Source organism: Puma concolor, chromosome B1, assembly GCF_028749965.1.
Source record: "Puma concolor isolate L17-30 chromosome B1, mPumCon1.1.hap2, whole genome shotgun sequence".
Classification (NCBI taxonomy): Eukaryota; Metazoa; Chordata; class Mammalia; order Carnivora; family Felidae; genus Puma; species Puma concolor.
This window is the reverse complement of record NC_141670.1, coordinates 103,162,132-103,187,550: the sequence shown is the minus strand read 5'-3', so window position 1 is coordinate 103,187,550 and position 25,419 is coordinate 103,162,132. Positions and strand designations below refer to the sequence as shown.

The following is a 25,419-nucleotide window of genomic DNA, read 5'->3' as shown; positions in this document are numbered from 1 at the left end:
ATAGCAGCTTATGAGAGGAATGAATATGATAATTTGCAGTATCCAGAGGCAACTGCAAGTCTTAAAGCTAAGCCTAATGAGATTGCCCACTTTAGAATTTTCGTAGACATGCAAAATACTGTCTTAAATTGTTAATAGCTTTTTTTTGAAGAAAATAATTGCTTAATTTTGTCATGAAATATTTCATCTCCTTAAAGTAGATTACTTTACATCAAAATACATGGATGTGGTCAAGAGTAGCTGACCCAAGTCCTTCATGAAAAGAGGTAGCTTTTAATAAAAATCTTTACCTTATTTAACAGATATTGTGTATTCATTTTACTGATTCTTGTGTTAAGCTGAAAGGGGGGATTTAAAAAGGTGGAGTTGGGTGTTACTCAAATCTATTTCAGGATATACATGCATATAAGTAATTATCATTAAAGGAGAGAGGGAACAGTGAATGTGTGTTGAGGAAAAATACCGTCCTCAAAGTTATCATTTTTAGTATGGCACACCTGATGTGGTCCCAGCAGGGTCATGGTGTGATGACGATTAAAGTTATGCCCATATGTTAGGAGACAGAATGTTGTGAAAGTCCTATCTCTTAAGTAGCATGCATGATGACAGTGGGTAGGATTACGTCAAGCAGAGGTGGAATAGAAGAGAGTGTACCTCAGGCGAAACAACTGGTTTAATCAATGGTGTTGAGGTTGGAAAACAGGGGTGTGTTTAGAAATTAGAAAGTAACTCAATTTGGTGATAAATATAAGATACAGGAGTAATAGGGGATGAAACTGTATTGTGAAGGATATTGAACACCTGGGAGTCTCTGCCATTTAAGATTTTTGAGAAAGGGAGTGATATGAACTTACCTCATTTCAAAGGATATAGCAAAATGTAATTACTACTTCTGATGAATACATCCCAGATTAATATAAATAGCTCATACAGTAGCCCTTCCTAGACTGGCTCTCCTATGCTGTTTTTTGTGTCTTGGATTCTTTTTGTCTTAATGTTAACATATTTCTGTGTCTCAGTTTTCTCTGTAATTGTCCTTGATAAAGAATAGAAATAAAATTTTTGGATATTTTATATCTTAATATATAAGAATATCTAAATTGAGGCACCTGGGTGGCTTGGTCATTTGAGCATCCAACTTCGGCTCAGGTCATGATCTCGCGGTTCATGGGTTCTAGCCCCATATTGGCCTCTGTGCTGGCAGCTCAGAGCCTGGAGCCTGCTTCAGATTCTGTGTCTCTGAAGATTCTATGTCCCATTCTCTCTGCCCCTCCCCCGCTTGTGCTCTGTTTCTCAAAAATGAATAAATATTAAAAAAATTAAAGAATATCTAAATTATTTTTTCTTATTTTTGGTGTGCTAGTGCTTGCAATAGAAAAGATAACACACCTCATCTTATAGTGATGTTAAAAGTTGGTAGACTTTATTAGTTATCACATTTGAAATTCTAATTATTTGCTCATAGTTTTTCCTATATTTTAACCTTTTTTCTTTCTTTCTTTCTTTCTTTCTTTCTTTCTTTCTTTCTTTCTTTCTTTCTTTCTTTCTTTCTTTCTTTCTTTCTTTCTAAATTTATTTATTGTTTAATTGACATCCAAGTTAGCATATAGTGCAACAATGATTTCAGGAGTAGACTCCTTAATGCCCCTTACCGGTTTAGCCCATCCCCCCCTCCCACAACCCTTCCAGCAACCCTCTATTCTCTATATTTAAGAGTCTCTTATGTTTTGTCCCCCTCCCTGTTTTTGTATTCTTTTTGCTTCCCTTCCCTTATGTTCATCTGTTTAGTATCTTAAATTCCTCATATGAGTGGAGTCATATATTTTTGTCCTTCTCTGACTAATTTCACTCAGCATAATACCCTCCAGTTCCATCCACATAGTTGCAAATGGCAAGATTTCATTCTTTTTGATTGCTGAGTAATACTCCATTGTATGTATATACCACATCTTTATCCATTCATGTGTCGATGGACATTTGGACTATTCATACTTTGGCTAGTGTTGATCGTGCTGCTATAAACATTGAGGTGCATGTGCCCCTTCGAAACAGCACATCTGTATCCTTTGGGTAAATACCTAATAGTGCAATTGCTGGGTTGTAGGGTAGTTCTATTTTTAATTTTTTGAGGAACCTCCATACTGTTTTCCAGAGTGGATACACCAGTTTGCATTTCCACCAGCAGTGCAAAAGGGATTGTCTTGTCCACATCCTCACTAACATCTGTTGCTGCATGAGTTGTTAATGTTACCATTTTGACAGGTGTGAGGTGGTATCTCATTGTGGTTTTTCTTTGTATTTCCCTGATGATGAGTGATGTTGAGCATTTTTTCATGTGTCTGTTCACCATCTGGATGTCTTCTTTGGAGAAGTGTCTATTCATGTCTTTTGCCCATTTCTTCACTGGATTATTTGTTTTTTTGGGTGTCGAGTTTTGTAAGTTCTTTATAGATTTTGGATACTAGCCCTTTATCTGATATGTCGTTTGCAAATATCTTCTCCTATTTCATCAGTTGCCTTTTAGTTTTGCTGATTGTTTCCTTTGCTGTACAGAAGCTTTTTATTTTGATGAGGTCCCAGTAGTTCATTTTTGCTTTTGTTTCAACACAGAGACATGCTGAGTAAGAAGATGCTGTGGCTGAGGTCAAAGAGGTTTTTGTCTGCTTCCTCCTCTAGGATTTTGATGGCTTCCTGTCTTACATTTACATCTTCCATCCATTTTGAGTATATTTTTCTGTATGGTGTAAGAAAGTGGTCCAGGTGCATTTTTCTGCATGTTCCTGTCCAGTTTCCCCAGCATCATTTGCTGAAGAGACTGTCTTTATTCCATTGGACATTCTTTCCTGCTTTGTCAAAGATTAGTTGGCCATATGTTTGTGAGTCCATTTCTGGCTTCTGTATTGTGTTCCATTGATCTGAGTGTCTGTTTATGTGCCAGTACCATACTATCGTGTTGATTACAGCTTTGTAATACATCTTGAAGTCCGGGATTGTGATGCCTCCAGGTTTGGTTTTGTTTTTGAAAATTGCTGTGGCTATTTGAGGTCTTTTCTGGTTCCATACAAATCTTAGGATTGTTTGTTCTAGCTCTTTAAAGAATGCTGGTGTTATTTGGATAGTGATTGCTCTACATTTTAACATTTAAATCTATGTGTTGTTCATCAGGAGGAGCACAGCTTTGGTGAGGGTCGAAGAAGTTTCTCCTCCAAGTGCTTTTAAAATAAATTCTCTGTTACAGAGGATGATATTCTCAAGATGCTCATAGTCACACGTTTCAAAAGTAAAGTTATAAGGGGCACCTGGGTGGCTCAGTTGGTTAAGCATCCAACTCTTGGTTTTGGCTCAGATCGTCATCTTGCATTTGTGAGTTCAAGCCCCACATCAGGCTCTGTGCTGATAGTGCAGAGCCTGCTTGGGATTCTCTCTCTCTCCCTATCTCTCTCTCTCTTTCTCTCTGTCTCTACATCTAACCCACTCATGCTTGCTCTCTCAAAATAAATAAATAAAACTTAAAAAAAATGAAGACACAATGCCAAATAGCAACGTAGGAATAAGCGGTTTGGTCTAGGTACATTATTAATCTAGCATGATTCAGAGATAGAATTTAGAATATAGTATGTAGAGGATTGAATAGATTGCAAACTAAGCTTTTGATAAAAAGTTGGGCAGTATTATGGAATTTATTAAAATGGTGGATTATGTTCACTAATGAGACCTTAATTCTAGATATTATTTCCTACTGGTTAAAGGCAGATCCATGTACTTTGACAGTTAAGCAGGAAGTAGAGATAGTTGACATTTCTTGGTGAAAAATTTGAAAGTCTAATTGGAGTGTGTACCTGAATAGATAATTGCCACTAGCCTTCCAAGGAGATAGGCTAAGGTCTGTCTGTGGGTAAGGCTAAGATTTTCATGAGGAAGTTTTAGAACTGTTTTATTAGGAGAAAAGAGGAGTGTTCAAGTATAGAAATTCTGTGTCATTGAGCTTGGCTGGAATAATTTAATCCAGGAGCAGATTTAAAGTTGTCAGTTGTTCAGTTTAATCTTTTTTTTTAAAAAAGGAAAAGCAGATCTGATTTGTTTACCATAGCTTTGTTGTAAAATATTTCCTAGGTCATGAAATTAGTGATTTGGTTGTTGGCCAAAGACCAATTGATGAGGATATCCATCAAAAACCTTTATTTTGGTTTTTAGGATAGTTGATTTCAAGCCATTCTTTTGGAAAATAAGCAGGATCCATTGCTTCTTGATATGTGATGATACAGTGTTTAAATCAATACCGATCTGAATAATGAGGGATATATCTTTCTTATCCAGAGAAGTTCTTACATTGCTAAGAAGTGAAAGGATGACAGTAAAGTATGTCCCTTTCTGTCATTGTGTCACTTAGAAGTTTAGCTTAATACACTCGAGTATTCTAAATTTGTAGCATCTAAATCTTATTTGTTTGTTAAATAAAGGAAATAGAAACCCCTGAACAATTTTTAAAAGGCCAGTAGACTATTTTATCTTTGTACTAAGTATTGATTCAAAGTATTACAAGGCCTTGGCAGCACTTCACACTATAGCTTTTTACTACAAATAGCATGTGTCCCAATTACATAATTAAATAAGTGCCTTTTTCCTAATTTCCCTTTGGAAAACAAGAAGACTCAATTAACTGTTTGCTCAGGAGACTTAAGCAATTTCCCAACATTCATTTACCCTTTTTCTCCATAAATTAACTGCTTATTAAGTGAAGAGCCTTTTATATTTATAGTTTACATCTATCAAATTGAGTATTTTATTAACATATACTTTCAGGGAGTCCACTATGTAAATATTAGATGATAAGGAGTGTGAGAAAAAGATCTCTGCCTTCAAGGATAGAGCAATGTTAATATAGAGATGAGATTTAAAAAGTCAACTGATTATACCTTTCTTAAATTATATATAAATTACATTTTTTGCTTTGACTTTCAGTGTCATCAGAATAAATGAAACTTAAAATCTGCTTTTAAGATTCCCAGGAGAGATAAATATCATTCAGAGATCTAGTGTTACCAGAATTTAAGCATTTTAAATACTGCATTTAAGGTTTGACTGTTGATCAATTTTTCATAAAATTACAAAGAAATAACTGGATTCTTGACACATTTTTGTTTTCAGGGATTAATAACTTTTTTTGAAACCATCATTACATTTATTAATATAATTGATAAGTAATTTTATTTTGTGGTGAAGACCCAGTATTTAGAATCTTGGGTTCTTCTACTACTTTCTAGTCTTGCAGTCTTGGGCTCTGACTACCAGGGTTGCTGTGAGGATTAAATGAGATTGGGTGAGTAGAGTGCCTAGAACAGTGGCTGGGACAGAGCATGTCTTCAATAGAGGTGAGCTGCTTTTATTATTATGAACATTGTATTACATGATGAAATGGAAGATTATTTAAAAAAAGAATTCAGTATAAATTGAAAGTTTAAAAAACACATTATTTCTATTTAATGATTTAACTAATTTATTGAGCACCTCTTATGTATCAGACATTATTTTAGGCACCAGGGATGTAATAGTGAACACAATAGGAAAAATGCTTCTCTAGTGGAGTTTACATTCTAGTGGGGGGAAGTTAACAATAAATAATAATTAATACAAAAAAAGTTGGGTACATAGGATAGGTATTGTTGAGGGGCTCTTCCAGTATTTTAGTGTCAAATGTTTAGTGTTTGTCAGTGTTGTCAGAATACCCTCAGAGACTAATATCTTCTCCAGCTTTGTGCCTTGGTGTCCTTATTAAGTTAATGTAGTCACATTCATATCATGTCAGTTATATTGAAGGAAGAGAATTGCTTGTACATATCCAGAAAGTTAGTTATGAATTGAGAGGAATCCTGTTTCCATTTTTATACGGTCACTTTGTTTGTTCATCACCGCTGATCCAATTAGGAGCTAGTCCAGACTCTTAATTTCCCCATTGCTGCTTCTGCAGCTCATCCAGTGGCTTTTATAGCATGGTCCTAATGATCAGGGCATTTATATTCAGGAATCATGATAAACTATTCTGTAAGTAAATTTGAAAACAAATGATCTAAATGAGTTTTGAGGTAAATTTTGATTGAGTAATTTATGACCTTGAAGAATTGTATAATAATTAATTCCTACTTATATAGATCAATGTGGGGCTAGAAGAATATTCCATATTGTAGTTATTATGCTTCTACATGTGGGGTTTTCAAAAACTCTAAGATGTATTTGTGGATATTTTTGTTTTACTTAGGAGTATGATTTGTAGTAAGATGCTCTGTTATTTCATACAAATGAATCCTTTTATGTGCTGAGAATTGTCATAGGTACCGGGGATATAACAGTGAATAAAACAAGTCCCTTCTCTTACAGAGCTTTCTTCATTCAAGTTGGGAGGGATTCAGGTAATTAGCAAGTAAATATATATAGCATTGAGGAATGGGTGAGGAAAATATGGCATTGAGGAAAATAAAAACAGATTCAGTAAAATAGGAGTTCTGGTTTGCAGGGAGGGCACTGTTTTACATAGGGAAATCAGGGAATGCTTCATTGATTGGGAGTAGTTAAACAGAAACATGAAACAAGTAAGGAAATGAGTTGTAAATATCTGGGGGAAGAACATTTCCTGGTTGTTCTGTTCCTATTTAATTACCAAAATGGAGACCAGTTTATTTGAAGGGAAGATTAGGAGAGAAGAGAACAGTTTTTTTGTTTTTGTTTTTTTAAAATGTTTATTCATTTTTGAGAGAGAGAAAGAATGAGTGAGCAGGGGAGGGGCAGAGAGAGCGGGAGACACAGAACTCAAAGCAGTCTCCATGCTCTGCGCTATCAGCATAGAGCCTCACGGGCTTGAACTCATGAACTGTGAGATCATGACCTGAGCCAAAGTTGGATGCTTACCCGACTGAGCCACCCAGGCACTCCAAAGAGAATGGGTTTTATAGGTCACTCAAAGGACTTTGATATTAATCTAAGTGGGAAGGGAAGTCATCAGAAAGTGAGGGAACGGAAGAGTGACATGACTTCAGTTAGGTTTTTGTAAGATCTGGCCAATGTGTAAGGCATTGGCATAAGGGGAATAAGGGCAAAAGCAGGGAGACTAGTTATGAGGCTTTTGTATTAAAACAGGTGCAAGTTGATGGTAACTTGGGCCAGAGTGGTGAGAAGTGGTTGGATTTTAGATGGATGTTGAAAGGAAGTCTGACCGAATTTGCTGATACTATCTGGACATGAAAGAAAGTGAGCGTTTTTTTTGGCTCGAGCAATTGAAAAGATTGACATATTATTGATAAGATGAGGAATACTGTCGAGTAAGTTCAGGTGAGAAAATCAGATGTTTGGTTGGATATACCAAGTGTGAGATACCTGTCACCTGTCAACTTATCAAATTGGAGATATTTGAGTACTTTTCTGGATATTTGACCCTGGCATTTTGGGAAGAGTTTGTGGATGACTACTAAGGAAAGGTTTAAACCTTATGAGTGGTAGTGTTTGATGACTTACTTAAAAATGGATAATGATGTTTATTACTATCAAGTCTTAGAATACTTCAAATGTATTAAAATCCAGTGTTTCCTGTTCTTTTTATTTTATTTTAAGAATTTGACCTACAGCAAGAAGAAGGGGCAAAACACTTGACTGTAATAGTTTAGGGAGTTGCCTTAGTTTTTAATCCTGTGATAAATCTGAAGAAATAGGAGGGAACGTAGGTCAAGAGCTATTTTAAAAATACCAGAAAAGTTACAGCTTCTAAACATTGTTTTTTGTTTTTTTAAGGATTAGGCTTAACTTTTTCCCCCCTCAATTATCTTAGGAAATAATGAAGAAAAAATCTAGATTGGAATAGAACTAAAAGTATTAACTCTGTAAAAAATGAATGTTGTTAATACCAATTCTTCTCAAACTATTTCAAAAAATAGAAATGGAAGAAAAACTTCCAGACTCATTCTATGAGGCAAGTAGTATCTTGATTCCAAAAGCAGGCACAGATCCCACTAAAAGAATTACAGGCCAGTATCCCTGATGTACCCAGATGCAAAAAATCTTAACAAGATACTAGTAAATCAAATTCAACATTAAAAGAATTATTCACCATGATCAATTGGGATTCATTCCTGGGCTGCAGGGCTGGTTCACTATTTGCAAATCAGTCAGTGTGATACATCATATTAATAAAAGAAAGGAAAAGAATCATATGATCCTTGCAATAGATGCAGAAAAAGTATTTGACAAAATACCATATCCTTTCTTGATAAAAACCCTCAAGAAAGTAGGTATAGAAGGAACATACCATAACATCATAAAAGCCATATATAAAAGGCCCACAGCTAATATCATCCTCAATGGGGAAAAACTGAGAGCTTTTCCCCTGAGATCAGGAACAAGACAGGGATGTCCATTCTCACCACTGTTGTTTAACATAGTGTTGGAAGTCCTAGCCTCAACAATCAGACAACAGAAAGATATAAAAGCATAAAAATTGGCAAAGAAGAAGTTAAACATTCACTCTTGACAGATGACATGATACTCTACATGGAAAACCCAAAAGACTCCACCAGAAAACTGCTAGAACTGAAAAATGAATACAGCAAAGTCACAGAATATAAAATCAATGTACAGAAATTGTTTACATTTCTATACACCAATAGTGTAGCAGCAGAAAGAGAAATCAAGGAATGGATCCCTTTATAATTGCACCAAAAACTATAAAATACCTAGGAATAAACCTAACCAAAGAGATAAAAGATCTGTATGCTGAAAACTTTAGAGAGCTTATGAAAGAAATTGAAGAAGACACAAAGAAATGAAAAAACACTCTGTGCTCATGGATTGAAAGGACAAATATTGTTAAAATGTCAATACTACCCAAAGCAATCTATACATTCAGTGCAATCCCTATCAGTATAACACCAGCATTCTTCACAGAGCTGAACACACAATCCTAAAATTTACCAGAACCAGAACAGACCCTGAGTAGCCAAAGTAATGTTTTTAAAAAGAAAACCAAAGCAGGAAACATCATAATTCCACACTTTAAGCTATATTACAAAGCTGTAATCATCAAGACAGTATAGTACTGGCACAAAATCAGATACATAGATTAATAGAACAGAGTAGAGAATCCAGAAATGGACCCCACAAATGTATGGCCAACTAATCTTTGACAAAGCAGGAAAGTGTATCCAATGGAAAAAAGATAGTTTCTTCAGCAAATGGTGCTGGGAAAACTAGACAGCGACAAGTACAAGAATGAACCTGAACCACTTTCTTACACCATACACAAAAATAAACTTAAAATGGCTGAAAGACCTAAATGTGAGACAGGAAGCTATCAGAATCCTAGAGGAGAAAACAGGCAAGAACCTCTCTGACCTCGGCTGCAGTAACTTCTTGCTAGTTATGTCTCTGGATACAAGGGTAATAAAAGCAAAAATGAACTATTGGGATCGCATGAAGATAAAAAGCTTCTGCACAGCAAAGGAAACAATCAGTAAAACTGAAAGACAGCTTACAGAATGGGGGAAGATACTTGCAAACTTCCAAAATCTATACTTCCAAAATCTATAAAGACCTTATCAAACTCAACACCAAAAAACAAATAGCCCAATGAAGAAATGGGCAGAAGACATGAATAGACATTTATTCAAAAAGAATCCATATGACTAACAGACATGTGAAAAGATGCTCAACATCACTCGTCATCAGAGAAATACAAATCAGAACCGTAATGAGATACCACCTCACACCTGTCAGAATGGTTAAAACTAACAACACAGGAAACAACAGATGTTGGCAAGGGTAGAGAAAGGGGAACCCTTTGATACTGGTGCAGCCACTCTGGAAAACAGTATGGAGATTCCTGAAAAAATTAAAAATAGAGCTACCCTACGACCCAGCAATTGCACTACTAGACATTCAGGATGAATACAAAAATGGTGATTCGAAGGGTACATGCACCCCAATGTTTATAACAGCTGTATCAACAATAGCCAAATTATGTAAAGATAATGCACCCCAATGTCCATTGACTGATAAATGGATAAAGAAGAGATATATATATACACACATAACACACACACATATACATACAATGGAATACTACTCAGTGATCAAAAAAGAAGGACATTTTGCCATTTACAGCAACATGGATGGAACTGGAGTGTATTATGCTAAGTGAAATAACTCAGAGAAAGACAAATATATGAATTAACTCATGTGGAATTTAAGAAACACAACAGATGAACATTGATGAAGGAAAGGAGAAATAAGGTAAAAACAGAGAAGGGGGCAAACCATAAGAGAGTCTTAAATACAGAGAACAAACTGAGGGTTGCTGGAAGGGAAGTGGGTCAGGGGATGGGCTACATGGGTGATGGGCATTAAGGAAGGCACTTGTTGAGATGAGCACTGGGTGTTAAATTTAAGTGATGAATCACTGGGTTCTGCTCCTGAAACCAATACCACACTTTATGTTAACTAACTAGAATATAAATAAATAAATTAAAAAAAAATGGAAGTTTTTGATTCATTTTCCATAGTTTATTTTTGAGGTATGAATAATAGTTTTTTTTTCATTTGTTTATTTAAAATAAAATTTATATTTAGGGTATTTGACATTTCATATGCTTTTTTAAGTTTGCTAGCTAACTGAAGAAGAAATTAATTTTGGTGAAATTTGGTACATTACTAAAGGTGTATATCTCATATAAAAAAAAAGAGAGGGTGGCAAACCATAAGAGACTCTTAACTATAGAGGACAAACTGAGGGATGCTGGAGGGGAGGTGGACTGGGGATGGGCTAAATGAGTGATGGGTATTAAGGAAGGCACTGGTTGTGATGAGCAGTGGGTGTTATATGTAAGTGATGAATCACTGAATTGTACTCCTGAAAACAGTATTACAGTATATGTTAACCAACTAGAATTTAAATAAAAACTTGAAAAAATAAAAATAAACCACAGTGTAAGCTACTATAATGAAAGTTAATAACAGTTCTCCATAGTTCTTCTAACTGATCATATCTAATTTAATTGTCCTTCAGTTGAATTTGATAGGGAGAAAAATGGATAAAGGTTAAGAAAAGCACTCTCAAAAAAACAAACAAAACCCTAAAAACCACTTGTATAACATAAGAAAAGAGCATACAAAAGAAAACACTGACTATGGTACCTTTTTCCTGACCATCTTTGGTTGACCTGTGATGCAGTGTCTTAGATTATTTCTTCAGGAGAAACAAGTGCTTCATTAATCTCTTTTGTAGTTGGATTTATTAATTACTCTTGTTACTTATGTTTATGGTAATTATATCTTTTATTTGAGAAGATTATTATTTGAAGTTTCCAGTTTATAAGATCTTGGTTTTAGTATTGTGTAGTTTTTAAAAATAAACTAGTTTTTATGAAAAGTCTTAGTTTCTATGAGGTAAAAATTTAAATACTAATGTGATGTTTAAATGCATCATGCTTTGAACATTTTACTATTTATATTTTACTGTAATTTTATTGTTAGGATAAAGTTTTACTTTTAGTCTGTAAATGGCACTTTGCTATTATTCTTAGCATGAAGTCTTTAAATTCTGTCATTACACAGAATTTAGAAATTCAGGTTGTTTTAGAATGCTAAATTGAAGTATTATAGTAACATCAGCTTTTTTCTTTCTCTTTCTGTTATTTTATATACTTTAAAAACTTTTATATGTTTATATATTTTTATGAATTATGTGTTATATAAATTAAATATATATTTTTAAAAATTTAAGATTCTCTTTATCATAGAATTCTGTTTAAAATAAATTGAGTTAGTTTAGCTGTGAATGATTTTAATAAAACCTTTGACTAAAGCTTTTAAAAAGTTGACTAAAAACCTTTTTTTTTGTAATTGGTATCTTTAGATCCAAAGGCAGAAACCAGATTATACATCACAGTCAATGACTTTGAATTTCATGTCTATAATCGTTCGGATCTTTATGGACGTCTTCAAGAATTGTTTGGTTTGGAACCAACAATAATTCCACCCAAGAAAGAGGATGATAAATCACGGGAAAATGGAAGAACAAGAGCCCAGTCTAAAATTGAAAGGTTCATTGTCACACTTGAATTTTATTGATCTCTAACATTTAATCATTTGCTTTTATTAGAATATCACTGATGCTACTCACCTAAACATAGCCTAATCTTTTTTTGTAGTTTGACTAAGACTTGTATTTACAAATAATTCTACAATTCTTTTATAAGTTCAAATATTACAGAATTATATAATATAAAAAGCAGTCCTTTTCTGCTTTACTAGTGCTATTTTTCTCCACATTGATGACTGTTGTTATCCATTTGGTTTTTTTCCTTTTGAATGCATGCACATGAATATATACACATGTATATACATTTAAGGTGCATATACAAATATATGATTTTGTTTCATCTGTTTCCGGGCTTTCTAAGCTGTTACATTGACCTATGTGTCTATTTTTTCACCAGTACCACACTGTCTTGATTGCTGTAGTTTCTTTTTTTTTTTTTTTTATTGTTTCGTTACTTTATATACGTGTCAAAGTTTACCAAATTGTTAACTTTGTTAATTGTTAGATAAGTGCATTTTTTTGCATGTCATTTATACAAATTATAATTTAACAGAGCTTTGAGAAGTGGTCTAAAATATAAGCCCAGATATCCTTCTTTTCTTAGGAAATTAGGTTGGCATTGATCACTGTAGTTTTAAGCGAAGTCTTGAAGTCAGGTAGTGTTAGTCCTCCAACTTTGTTGTTTTCCTTCAATGGTGTGTTGGCTATTCTGGGTCTTTTGCTTCTCTATGTAAACTTTAGGATCAATTTGTTAATATCCATAAAGCAACTTTCTGGGATTTCAGTTGGGATTGTATTGAATCTGTAGATCAAGTTGGGAAGGACTAACATCCTGATCATATTGAGTCTTCCTATCGATTAACATGGGATATCACTCCATTTATTTGATTCTTTGATATCTTTCGTCAGAGTTTTATAGTTTTCCTTATGTACATCTTTTCTATATATTGTTAAATTTATATGTAAGTATTTCATTTTGTGGGTGCTAGTGCAAATGGTATTGTGTTTTAAATATCAAATTTCAGGGGCGCCTGGGTGGCCCAGTCGGTTGGGCGGCTGACTTTGGCTCAGGTCATGATCTCACAGCTTGTGAGTTCGAGCTCCACATCGGTCTCTATGCTGACAGCTCAGAGCCCGGAGCCTGCTTTGGATTCTGTGTCTCCCTCTCTCTACCCCTCCCACACTCACGCTCTGTCTCTCTCTCTCTCTTTCAAAAATAAACATTAAACAAATTTTTTTTAAATATCAAATTTCACTTGTTCATTGCTGGTATATAGGAAAGTGATGGACTTTTGTATAATATTAACTTTGAATTCCACAACATTGCTATTAATTGCTTATTGTTTCCAGGAGTCTTTTTGTCAGTTCTTTCAGATAGTCTATACAGATTGTGTCAGATTGTGTCATCTGCAAACATAGAAAGTCTTATTTCTTCCTTTCCTACCTCAATCTACTCCAGCCTCAGTAAACAACTTCTGTGTTGCATATGTTTCTTCTCTATGGAAGACTCTTGATATTCTTTGCCTAACTCATTCACCCTTCATGTCCCAGTTGCCTCTGACCCTTCTTTGTGTGCCCACCGAATTCTGTTGTTCCCTATGGTAACACTTCTTGCACTAAAATTGCCTCTTAACTATTCTTACTCCTATTCTAGGCTACAAATTCCCTCAAAATAGAACAGTTGTCATATTCTCAATATCCCCAGTCTCAGCTCAGTGCCTGGGACAGAATATCCATTAAATATATAATTGAGAATAAATGCCCTCATCTACTTAAAAAACTATTACGTATGCAAGGCTATCTCAGCATTCAAAAATCAACAGGCTAAAAATGAAAAATCAAATGATCATATCAATAGATGCAGAAGAAGTATGTTACAAAATCCAGCCCCCATTCATGATTAAAATCTCACTGTAAACTAGGAATAGAGAACTTCTTTGACTTGATAAAGAATATCTACAGAAACCCTACAGTCAACAATAGACTTAATGGTGAGAAACTAGAAACTTTCCCACTAACATCAGGTACAAAGCAAGGATGTTCCCTCTCACCACTCTTTTCCACTCCTAAGTACTACCTATTGCAATAAGAAAATGAAATAAAAGTTATACATTTTGAGAAGGAAGAAAGATGTGACAATTCAGGGAAAAGATTATCATCAATTGGGTTGGTAACAAGAAGGCAGAAAGGTGGAGGGATTCCATATATACTTAGGTAAATGAATGTGTTAGACAGTGATAGATTAGATGTGCAGAATGAGTAAGAAGGAGGAGTCAGTAATGAATCCAGCTTATAATTTAATCAGTGGTCATACTCAGGGAACCTTAGAGAAAGAAGTTAGAGGGGAAGGTGGTGGGGTCCGTTTCAAATTTAGTTTTAGGTACTGAGGACTACCTTAGTGGAGATGGCTTCAGAAGTGTGATTTAGGAGTTACTGGGTTATTGAAGAGATACGCCTTGAGTTCTCATCTGAAATCTTTAGTGATTTGTTGTGAAATTTGGTATCTTAAACTTTTTGTACTTTGTGAGCGGCCACTTTCTTTTCCTTATTGTTGGCCTATCATTTTCATTTAATTAAATTAAATTAATTAATTAATTAATTAATTTATTTATTTATTTATTATTTGATGTTTATTTATTTTTGAGAGAGAGCACGAGCATGGGAGGGTATAATAGCAAGGTATAATAACAAAACTGTTTTTAGAGTGACAAGTTTTAATGACAAGTATAAATTATGATATGCTCTCATTACATTAATCATTATACTCATTGTATTACAACATGACATAAGACAACCTGAATTATTATTTTTTAAGGCAACTTAAATTATCAAAACGTGGTATATCATAGAGTGCATTCCAAGAGCTATTTAAAGATATTAGTATTGTTAGATGCTGTCATTATTTTGTTTACTGGAGTAGTCGTTAGATGTATTTGGAAAGTTACAGCTGGTACTAATGTGTATTGTGAAGAAGCCAAGTGTATTCTTGGCTATTTAAGTTTTTCTTATGTGTGTCAATTTATTTTTTTTCCTCAGAGTTAAAGTAAAAACAGAATCTCAAGACCCCACATCTTCATGGAGATCACTCATTCCAGTTATAAAAGTCAATGTGAGCACAGTAAGTAAATTCTGCTGCAATGAATGTTTGGTGGGTTAATAACAGAGCCTCTTATTTTTGCAAAAAAAATTTTCACTTAAGAAAATAAAGTAATTTTTAGAGTTGTTTTGGTTCCAAAGTTCTTAAAGTGTGAAAGAATTATTTTAACACCAGTACTATCATAGCACAAATTTATTAGGTTGTTAGGGCTATTTATTCAAAAGTACTTAAATTTCTTTAAACACTAGTCTAAATTGATCAGTGGGGTAGTCTGAATAGTATATAGTGCTAAAGTGGAATCGTTTAGTTCTTGTTTGAAATGTCTGTTATTAGGTCAATGAAGGAAAAAATATGGCCTGTATATTATGTCATAATATCTCTTGTCTACTTTTTAGGGACGTTTGGCCTTTGGAAATCATTACCAACCTCAAACTCTATGTATCAACTTTGATGATGCTTTCTTAACTTATACTACAAAACCACCTTCCAGTCATCTTGACCAATTTATGCATATTGTGAAAGGAAAGCTTGAAAATGTTCGAGTCATGCTTGTTCCCAGTCCAAGATATGTTGGTCTTCAAAATGATGAGTAAGAAAGTTATAAAAACTTATTTATATCTAATGTAGATATCAGAATCTTTAGCATTCTTTTAAGTTTTTTTGGTACAAATTGGGCAATAATTGGGTATATTCTCTGTTAAATCAGCAGTGTAATTTTACTTTATAAGATGAATGGATATACTCTTCATTGATGAACTCTAATTTTAAATATTTTGGTAAAAGATAATACCTATAATGGTACCTTTCTCCTTCTCACTGTATTTGGGAAACTTATTTTGGGCAATTACGCCTACATGTTTGTATGTTAGAAAATATACATTACAGGTATATTTGTATTTCCAGAAGGGATGAATTAATAGTATATTCAACCAATGCAGTATAGTGGAGTACTATTTTGAGTTAATGAAAAGTTGAAAATTGAATCCAAATTACTCTTGGAAAACTGACAGTTTTAGAACTCACTTAACAGGTAAGTTCTGGTCAGTTTTCTGTCTAGCTTTTCATATTTGTTTTGTCATCAGTGAAGTAGTTGTTTCACATTGTATGAATGATACCCACTAGACACATTGTGTGAAGGATGCATGCTAGACTCACCTTCATTGTGGTGGGATGCTTTCATATGATTGGAATGGAACTCTGAAGAAACAGCAGACACATTACTCTCATCTAACTCCAGGCCACAGGCTCATGGGGGGATAAGAGCTCTCATGTCTTTATGTCATTATCAATCTCTGTTCTTTTTTGTGATGGAGGCTCCGTGGTTGCATTTGTGTAATTTATATGTGTATATAATGGGTTTCTACTATGTCGCAGCTTTTATCTTTGTAGGCAATATAAAGTTTATGAAGTTATAAGAAGCATGATTATTCCTTCTTAGTTCTAACTTTTGGCTAGCTTGCTATTAGATTTTCTGGGGATTGGGTAGAATGCTGGAGAGGTTTTCCTTACTTTAGTACCAGGGAGGCTTTGTGTTTAGCTCATCTCACTCTTCATAATCACAGATTTTGCTAAACATCTTGTAGAATGTGGGCTGTGTACACATTTCTATATTTATGGGTAAAAATTATAATATTGAATAAATCGGAATTTTGTGAAGATTACAAGAGTAAGATAAAAGAAGTTTTGCTATTAATTTTTGTAAAAAGATTTAAAATTGTAGTTTTCACTCTTCAGAAGTAAGTGTGGAGATTAAATGATGATATTAAACATTAACTTTTGTCATTTAATACATATTCTTAAAGTTTGAGAGACAGTGAGTCTGCACATGAGTGGGGGAGGAGCAGAAAGAGAGGGAGAGAGAGAATCCCAATAGGCTCTGCACTGTCAGCATGGAGCCTGACACGGGGCTGTATCCCACGAACCGCCACAAACTGAGAGATCATGTCCAGAGCCGAAATCAAGAGTCAGACCTTAACTGATGAGCTACCCAGGTGCCCCCATTTAATACATACTTAGAAGAAGATTGCTGAATTTGTGTATATCATCTGATGACTGAGAAGTTAATTTTGCTATGGAAGGAAGATATGGTGGTGTATGGATGACAAAGAGAAGGATTGCTGAATCAAAGCAAATAAAAATTAGTAGTTTGTGAGAAAGTGATTGTAGAGAGACATTCATTCCAGTATGTTTTCAAGTTGATCAACTAAATATTCTTGGAAATAGATCATATAAAGTTGTTAAAAATAAAAATGACAACATTTTTTAATTTAATATTTCTGAAAGATTAAAGTTTATTTTACAAATATATAAAATATTTCTTATTCAGTTGTAAGGTATTATTAATATAAAATGGTTGAATTTTAAGTTTAATTGTAAATTTTTATTGCAAATGCAGAATATAATTATTCTCATGATTGTTCTTCTATTGTATTTAATTAAACTTTGTTTAAATTGATTTCTCTCATTTAAAACTTAAAAAATGTAAAAATTTTTTTTTCTTTCTGAAACTAATATATTGACTAAAAATTTTTCAGTACCACTTTATTATTTAGTCTAACATGGAATATTCTTTAGTCTAGCTATGGAATACTTAATTGTCCATGTGAAAGATGTTTACCCTTTTCAAGATGCTACAGTTGATTACTTTTTAGATTTTTTTCTCTGTTTTCTCCTATTACTACCATAATTAGAATACTGAACATTTTATATTCTGGAGATGTACTTAGTTTGCCTTCTCCCCTCCTTCTTCTAGGCCACCAAGATTAATGGGAGAAGGTTTTGTGGTGATGCAGTCAAATGATGTTGACATCTACTACTACATGGATGAACCAGGTATTACTCTTCTAAAGTGTGTTTCGTAGCTACAATTCTCTTTCTTCTATGAAATATTGATATTGAATAATGATGTCTTAAGTCTCCTTAGTTACGATAAAATAAATATCAATAAATGGTAAATGTGGATGTAAGAATGCTTACCTAAAGAATGTCTGTGTCATTTGTCAAAAATTGAATATTTATTTCAGACCAAAGGAGAACAATCTAAGAATCTTTAGTTCAATTCTGGTTTTACAAGTATACCTCAAAAATTGTGAATGTAAATGACCTTGGGTGAAAACCTTTAGAGAATGTGGTGACAGTTAAGGTAGTTTACACTGCTTAAGAAAAAAAATCATAGTATATTAGATTTGAGGCTTGAAGTTTAAGGATTGAAATCTAGCTGGTTAGAGTACTTCACAGGTGGTTTGAGTTTTATAAAAGTAGCTAAACATTAGATTTTTACCTGTTTTTACCTACTTCTGGCCTTTTTATGCCTTTCATGGGATTTGTGAGGTCAGGGTATTTTCAAAATGAAACTAGAATGTTATTTGCCTTTTTCACCATATTGACACTGTTGGTACAAAAGCAATAATGGGTAAGCTGATGGTACTTTAGCATGTACTGTTAATCACTGTCTTTTTCACTGCCACACATTTATAGTAGAACAACAAATCCCAGTATCACTTTAAAATGTCTTTGATTAAGCAGTAATAATTATTTTTATCAAATCTTGACCCTTGAGTAATCTTTTCAATATTTGGTGCGATAAAATGGCAAGTACATATAATGCAAATGCACAGTATACCAAAGTATACTGATGTTTGGAGGAAAAGCACTTGGATAGTTGAGTTCTAACCCACACTATTTGCTCTTTTCATGGAGCACTGGTTTCACTTGAAGGAGCAGCTAGGGACAAACTATGATTTTGAGTTTTCATATAAAAATTAGAATTTTAGAAAATTTAGAAAATTTGGAAAATTTTAGAAAATTTAGAAAATCCTGCCACTGTGAGTGGGAGGATTTTTCTGATGAGACCAACAGTGATATTAACAAATTGATTCTTAAAATGTTTAATAATGAAGTTTATCAATATTTGGGAAACATATATCTCTGTGAACCAGTATTTTCCAAATGCATGATATTACAAAGTCATGCCATGGTTAAAAGATCTATTCAAAGTATAAGAGAGATAAGTAAATTTTAATGTATCAGGGTACAAAAAATGCAGTGATAGGGTTTCAGATTCCACATTGCAACTAACTTGTAAGAAACTACCACATGCTGAGTTTTGGTGTAGTGTCAGAGAAGAATACCCAAAATTATCTGCAAAAGCTATTAAAATACCTATTTGTTTGAGGCTAGGTTTTCTTTATATCCTTGAACAACAGATTAAATACAGAAGCAGCTATGCGAATTCACTTATTTTCTATTAAGCTGGACGTTAAAGAGATTTGCCAAAATAAAAACAATGCCAACACTTATTACCAAATTAATTTGTTTTTGAAAATATGGTTATTTTTCATTAAAAAGTATTTTCATTAAAAATGGAATTAAAATTTCATTTTTAAAAAAATTTTTCATATTCTCATTAAATTTTATTAAGCATTTCATTATTAACATGTAGTTAGTTTAGTTTTATTAAACATGTCAACATGCAGTGAGTTGTTTGTTACTTTAAAAGTAAAGTTTATAAAAATTGCTCAATTTCAATTTTGTTTTTTTTTTTTTTTTAATTTTTTTTTTCAACGTTTATTTATTTTTGGGACAGAGAGAGACAGAGCATGAACGGGGGAGGGGCAGAGAGAGAGGGAGACACAGAATCGGAAACAGGCTCCAGGCTCCGAGCCATCAGCCCAGAGCCCGACGCGAGGCTCGAACTCACGGACTGCGAGATCGTGACCTGGCTGAAGTCGGACGCTTAACCGACTGCGCCACCCAGGCGCCCCGCTCAATTTCAATTTTGAATGCAGTAAATTTTGATAGAGATAACACCAAAAAACCCCACTTTGCATCTTCAGTAATTTTATGACTGTAAAGAATTACTGAGATCAAAAAATTTTTAGAACTCTTGATCTAGGGAATCTTTTAACAGTAATTTTAAGTAATTGCCTCTATATTGTGTATTCTGCAATACAGGACTTGTTCCAGAAGAAACAGAAGAAAATACTGAAGGAGAAATGAGCAGTGAGGATTGCAAATTACAAGATTTGCCTCCATGTTGGGGATTGGATATAGTTTGTGGTAAAGGAACAGATTTCAACTATGGGCCATGGGCCGATAGGCAGAGGTACTTGAGTAAATTATATTTATAGTCAGTCTTTAAGTGTATTAAGACAACACTATAATTTTTATAAAAAGTAGCTTAATATTTTTATAAGATATTTTATTATGGCAGGGTAAGGTATCACTGAACATTTTAATTCAAATTATAACTTTTTTGTAGAGAAATTGGCATAAGCAAATTCATTCTAAAGGCGGGGCTAATTCATTAGAAAAATGGTGAATGAAGAGCATATTTATTGATTCCTATGTTTTGTCTTTTGTGTATAATCAATGAATATGCCTGGAGTTGTTGGGGCTGTGGAGATTCAGAGATAAAAGACATCTATCATTCAGTTGTAGTGAGGAAAAAGAAACGGAAGTGTTCTATTAAGTGCTGTAAGAGAGGTAAAGGAAAAACCTCAATGAAGAACTTAGAAAGGTACTGTACTAGTTTGCCAAGACTGCCGTGACAAAGTACCACAGACTGTGTGGTTTAAACAACAGACATTATTCACAGTTTTGGAGGTTAGACTTCTTAGATCAAAGTGTTGGTAGATTTGGTTCCTTCTGAGGGTGGCTGTGAGGAAAGAGTGCATTCAAGGCTTTTCTCCTTGGCTTGTTGATGGCCATCTTCTCTCTGGCCTTCCCATGGTCTTCCCTTTTGTATGTCTTGTAGGCCTCCCTGTCCACATTTCCTTGTCTTAGAAGAACCCCAGTCATATTGGATTAGGGCCCACCGTTATGGCCTCATTTTAACTTAATTACTCTCTAAAGATCCTATCTCCAAACATTAAATTCTCAAGTCCTCAAGATTGGAACTTCAACATATGAATTTTTAGGGGACATAGTTCTTCCCGTAACAGATACATAATTCATCAGAGGAGAGAAGAATTGGGGAAGACTTTTTAGTAGAGGTAACATGTAAGTTGAATTTTGAAACCTAAGTAGGAGTGAGCCAAGAAAGGAAGAGGAGTACAAATAATGGAGGCAAAAGAAGAGTTCTGCAAATGCATGATGACAGTGGAGATTTGTCTTAAAGTTTCTATAGTTTGTTAGGAGATTTGTAGATAGTTAAGATATAGAAATTTTATAGTAGAGGTAATGGACAGTGTCTGAAAATTTTTTTTATGTTTTATTCATTCTATTAATTTTGAAGTAATTCTAATTTTGATATTTTTTGTACCTAAGGAAGAATTTTAAGCAAAGAAGGGGACATTTACCACTAATTATGAAGGAACATGTAAATTTTTATATAAATAGACATTGCCTAAAGTTAGTTTTTTTGTTCATAAATTAGCTTGAATGGAGAAATACAAGGTAAATTGTTCACTGAAGCAGGTATTACTGGGCCATTGATGGACTAATGAAGAGTGCTGATAGTGACTTGATAATACTGACTCTTTTAATACTTGTTTTAAAAAATGCTTTCTACCCAGCACTGTTAGAAGAAGTATATACTTGTTAACTGGAATGTTCTGTTAATCTTGGTATCTCTAGTATGTAGGAATATCTGCCCCATTAAATATGGGTAATATGCTAATACAGTACTTCATTGAGTTCTGGGTTAGGTTATTTGTTAGACTTGAAAGTAAACAACTTAAAATTTCAGGTTAGAAAACAAATGCTTTTCAAATTACTGGATTAAAATTTTCCTTTTATGATAAGGTTTTTCCTGTATTACGGGAAAAATACAGCCATGCTGTATATACAGTAGAATAGTTGGAAATTAGGGTTTTTACATCCCATTAAGTAACAGTTACAAAATGTTATATTTGAAAGGAAAAAATTAAAAATCACTGTTTCTTAATGCAGATACATAAAATATTTTTGCATTTCTAAGACTTCAATAAAGTGTGATTATTTTTAAATTATATTAATTTTATTACATTAAAAAATATTAGAATATATTTACATGAAAATCCAAACAAATTCTTTTACTGTATAACCGTATTCACTTCTGAGGTGATCTTTGTATTACATAGAGAAATGACAATGAAGTTAATATAAAAGAAAAATTTGCTTTATGAACTGTTTTCAGTCGATCTTGCCATGCTAGGAGAGAACAGCAATACCTTTTTTAATCTGGACTTAGCAAAATATCCATGTTTATTTAAAAAACAGAAAAGAAAAAAGAAAAGTTATTGTAATACTTTGCTTCTCACTTACATGTACAAATGGTGCATTTCCTCAATTGTAGCCATTTCCTTTTCTTCTTCCCCATTTTGAGTTTCTATATAAATATGAATTATAATCAGAAGTGAATAGTATGCTAAGACGTAAGAAATTTAGGAAGAAATCTTAACTACTTTGCTATTGGATGGTTCCCTCAGTTTTGTGAAGTTTTTGATTTCTGATGTAGAATGACTTTTTAGCTTGTAGATTTTGACTTCATTTCTACCACCTTTACATGATTTTCTGAATCTAAGATATTCAGCTTTTCCTTCATGATATTTTCTTAGAGTTTTCATGACAGAGTTTTTATGAGATTTGTACTTAATCCTTAGATGATAATTACAATAATGCAAACATTCCTGACATTGTCTAGTTTCTTACTGCTTTCACGTAAGTACTTTCATTATATTTTCACAATTGATTCTCATAACCGAGTGAGGTACACAGGACAGGTATGGTAAACTTATTATACCTTTGAGAAAATGGAGATGCAGAGAGGTTCAGTGATTTGGGCAAGATGATGCTATAACATCTAGAGCTGAGATTCAAACCAACCCTTTAAGTCCACTGTTCTTTTCATTATATCCTGCTACCCACCAAATAGTCCATTTTCATCTAATGATCATATTGAATTTTTTTTTGTCTTTTTTGTCTTTAATAGTCTTAGTTTTATATATCTGTGTGTTGTAGCCAAAACATTTGCAGGGCTTTATTTTCTTTTCACACACACTTACTTAATCATGGCAAGTTAATAGTCTATGATGGGTGAGTTTGAAAATTTTGTTCTGTTCATCTAATTTTTCCCAATCTTATTTATTCCAAGTAGCATTTTCTGTTACTGGCAACTCTGTTTTCAACCCTTCCTGTTTAAAATCCATAAACTGGCACCTTCTCTGAATCATGAATAACATTACATAATTTTGACTGACATAGGAGACTGAAATGGAAATTCTTTGGGTTCTTTCATCTTTGTTAAATAATGAGGGGAGGCAAATGCATTAGAGCTTAGCTTCTTTACTTTTTAGAGATCTATTGCTCTGTAGACTCTTACTGATAGCATATTGATTAAAAAATAATGATTATGAGGGGCGTCTGGGTGGCTCAGTCGGTTGAGCATCGACTTTGGCTCAGGTCATGATCTCATGGTTTGTGAGTCCAAGCCCCACATCAAGCTCACTGCTGTCAGTCGGAGCCTGCTTTGGATCCTCTGTCCCCCTCTCTCTCTGACCTTCTCCTGCTTACACCTTCTCTCTCAAAAATAAGTAAAAGCATTAAAAAAATTTTTAAAAATGATTATGAAAATAATAGAAATAATAGCCATTTTTTCCGTCATCATGTACTGCCAAGTCTTTTCCATGTATGCTGTCATTTAATCATCAGATCTATTCTGTGACGCCAGTTATTCCTATTTTATAGACAAGAAAGCAGGTCAAGTGTCCTCAGAAGGGTGAAGTAACTTAACCAGAGTGGAATAATGACTCCAATTACACCATCCTCCTTCAGTTCTTTCTTTGCCTTTTGGATGATTGATATACTTGTAGAAAGAAATTAAAAGTCTTTAATTTCTCACAGAATACTTGAATAGTGAATAGTGCAAATTTGTTCTTGTCTAGATTCATTTGACAATAGTATATTAAGTACTCAAAGCTTGTTGCTTTCTGGAAGTATAAAACATTGGAGAAAACAGTCTTTTGATTTTTAATGAACAGAAATTAGAGTAGGTTTCTTTTGTGACTTAATTTTTTTTCTATTTCATGTCCAATTGTTAAATGAGATAGCAATGATAGTACAAAGTTAAAATACTGATATTGCACCCTTATAAATGTAATTTTGCTTGAATAACAAGTTATTCTTTCTACCTTCTTATATAGAGATTGTTTATGGAAGTTTTTCTTCCCACCTGATTATCAAGTTCTGAAAGTTTCTGAAATTGCACAGCCTGGGAGACCACGACAGATTCTTGCTTTTGAACTGCGAATGAATATTATTGCAGATGCTACAATTGATTTGCTATTTACCAAAAATAGGGTAATTATTGAAATAATATACTAGAAAATAGTGTCTAAAATTTGAACATTATTTCCTAGGGTCTTTTTCTTGTGACTAGTTCTATACTTAGATTCATTTCTATGAGCTCCTACCACCTTCCCCCTGCAATAATTATACGTATTGCTTTCATTAAGTGCCAAAAGTAGAAAAAATTAGTAATAGACCTTCCTTCTGTAGTCTCGTTCATTTTCTCCCTTTACTCCTGGCCAAATTACTTTAGTGTATTTTTGGTAAAACTTTGAACTTTTGTTCTTAGGAACTTTTAATACCTATTTAATATTGATGATTATATTTTGTCTGTGATAATAATTGAAAAGGAAAAATGGGAGTATAATTAGTGAGAAAATAATTGTTTTATGTGAATTAATTTTTTTCTTTTGGTAGGAAACAAATGCTGTACATGTAAATGTAGGAGCTGGGTCATATTTAGAAATTAATATTCCAATGACAGTTGAGGAAAACGGTAAGCTGAAATGATTACTTTTCTATTTTAAATGATTAATAGAGGAATAATTAATATATAAATAATAGTTTGCTAGCCTATTTAGACTAACATTAATGGGGTTTTCTTTTTCAGCTTTCTATTACATTTACTTAACAGTACATATTACATAATTAAATTATTTGTGCACCGAGAGAGAAGGGAAAAAAATTTTAATTAAGTTAGGTCTTATGCTTTCATTATACCCTATACTTCTATTTTGTAAGACTTGGCATAATTTGTTTAACATATGTTTTCCCTATTAGTCTGTTGCTCTGTGAGAGCAAGTGCTGTGTCTTTTTTTTAAACTGATGCAAATTGGGTGCTGAACCCAGTACCTGACACATGGTATGTGGGCAGTACTTGATTGAATGACTGATAGGTTTTGTTTTAGGTTACACTGTTCATAGATTTTGTTAGAGAGTAAACCTGGTACTTTGAACAATATAGCTTTAAAAAGCA

The 25,419-nt window shown here is 33.5% G+C and overlaps 1 protein-coding gene across 9 annotated transcripts in view; it reads left to right on the top strand.

The window, feature by feature from the left end:
• Positions 1-25,419, top strand: part of BLTP1 (bridge-like lipid transfer protein family member 1) — a 214,370-nt gene that overhangs the window by 22,783 nt on the left and 166,168 nt on the right. For all 9 annotated transcript variants that reach the window (XM_086704284.1, XM_086704285.1, XM_086704289.1 and 6 more), the window contains 7 exons: positions 11,894-12,080; positions 15,116-15,197; positions 15,572-15,765; positions 17,929-18,008; positions 20,130-20,280; positions 24,299-24,455; positions 24,861-24,939. In XM_086704284.1, coding sequence (XP_086560410.1) covers positions 11,894-12,080; positions 15,116-15,197; positions 15,572-15,765; positions 17,929-18,008; positions 20,130-20,280; positions 24,299-24,455; positions 24,861-24,939 — 930 coding nt within the window. The remainder of the gene's footprint in view (positions 1-11,893; positions 12,081-15,115; positions 15,198-15,571; positions 15,766-17,928; positions 18,009-20,129; positions 20,281-24,298; positions 24,456-24,860; positions 24,940-25,419) is intronic.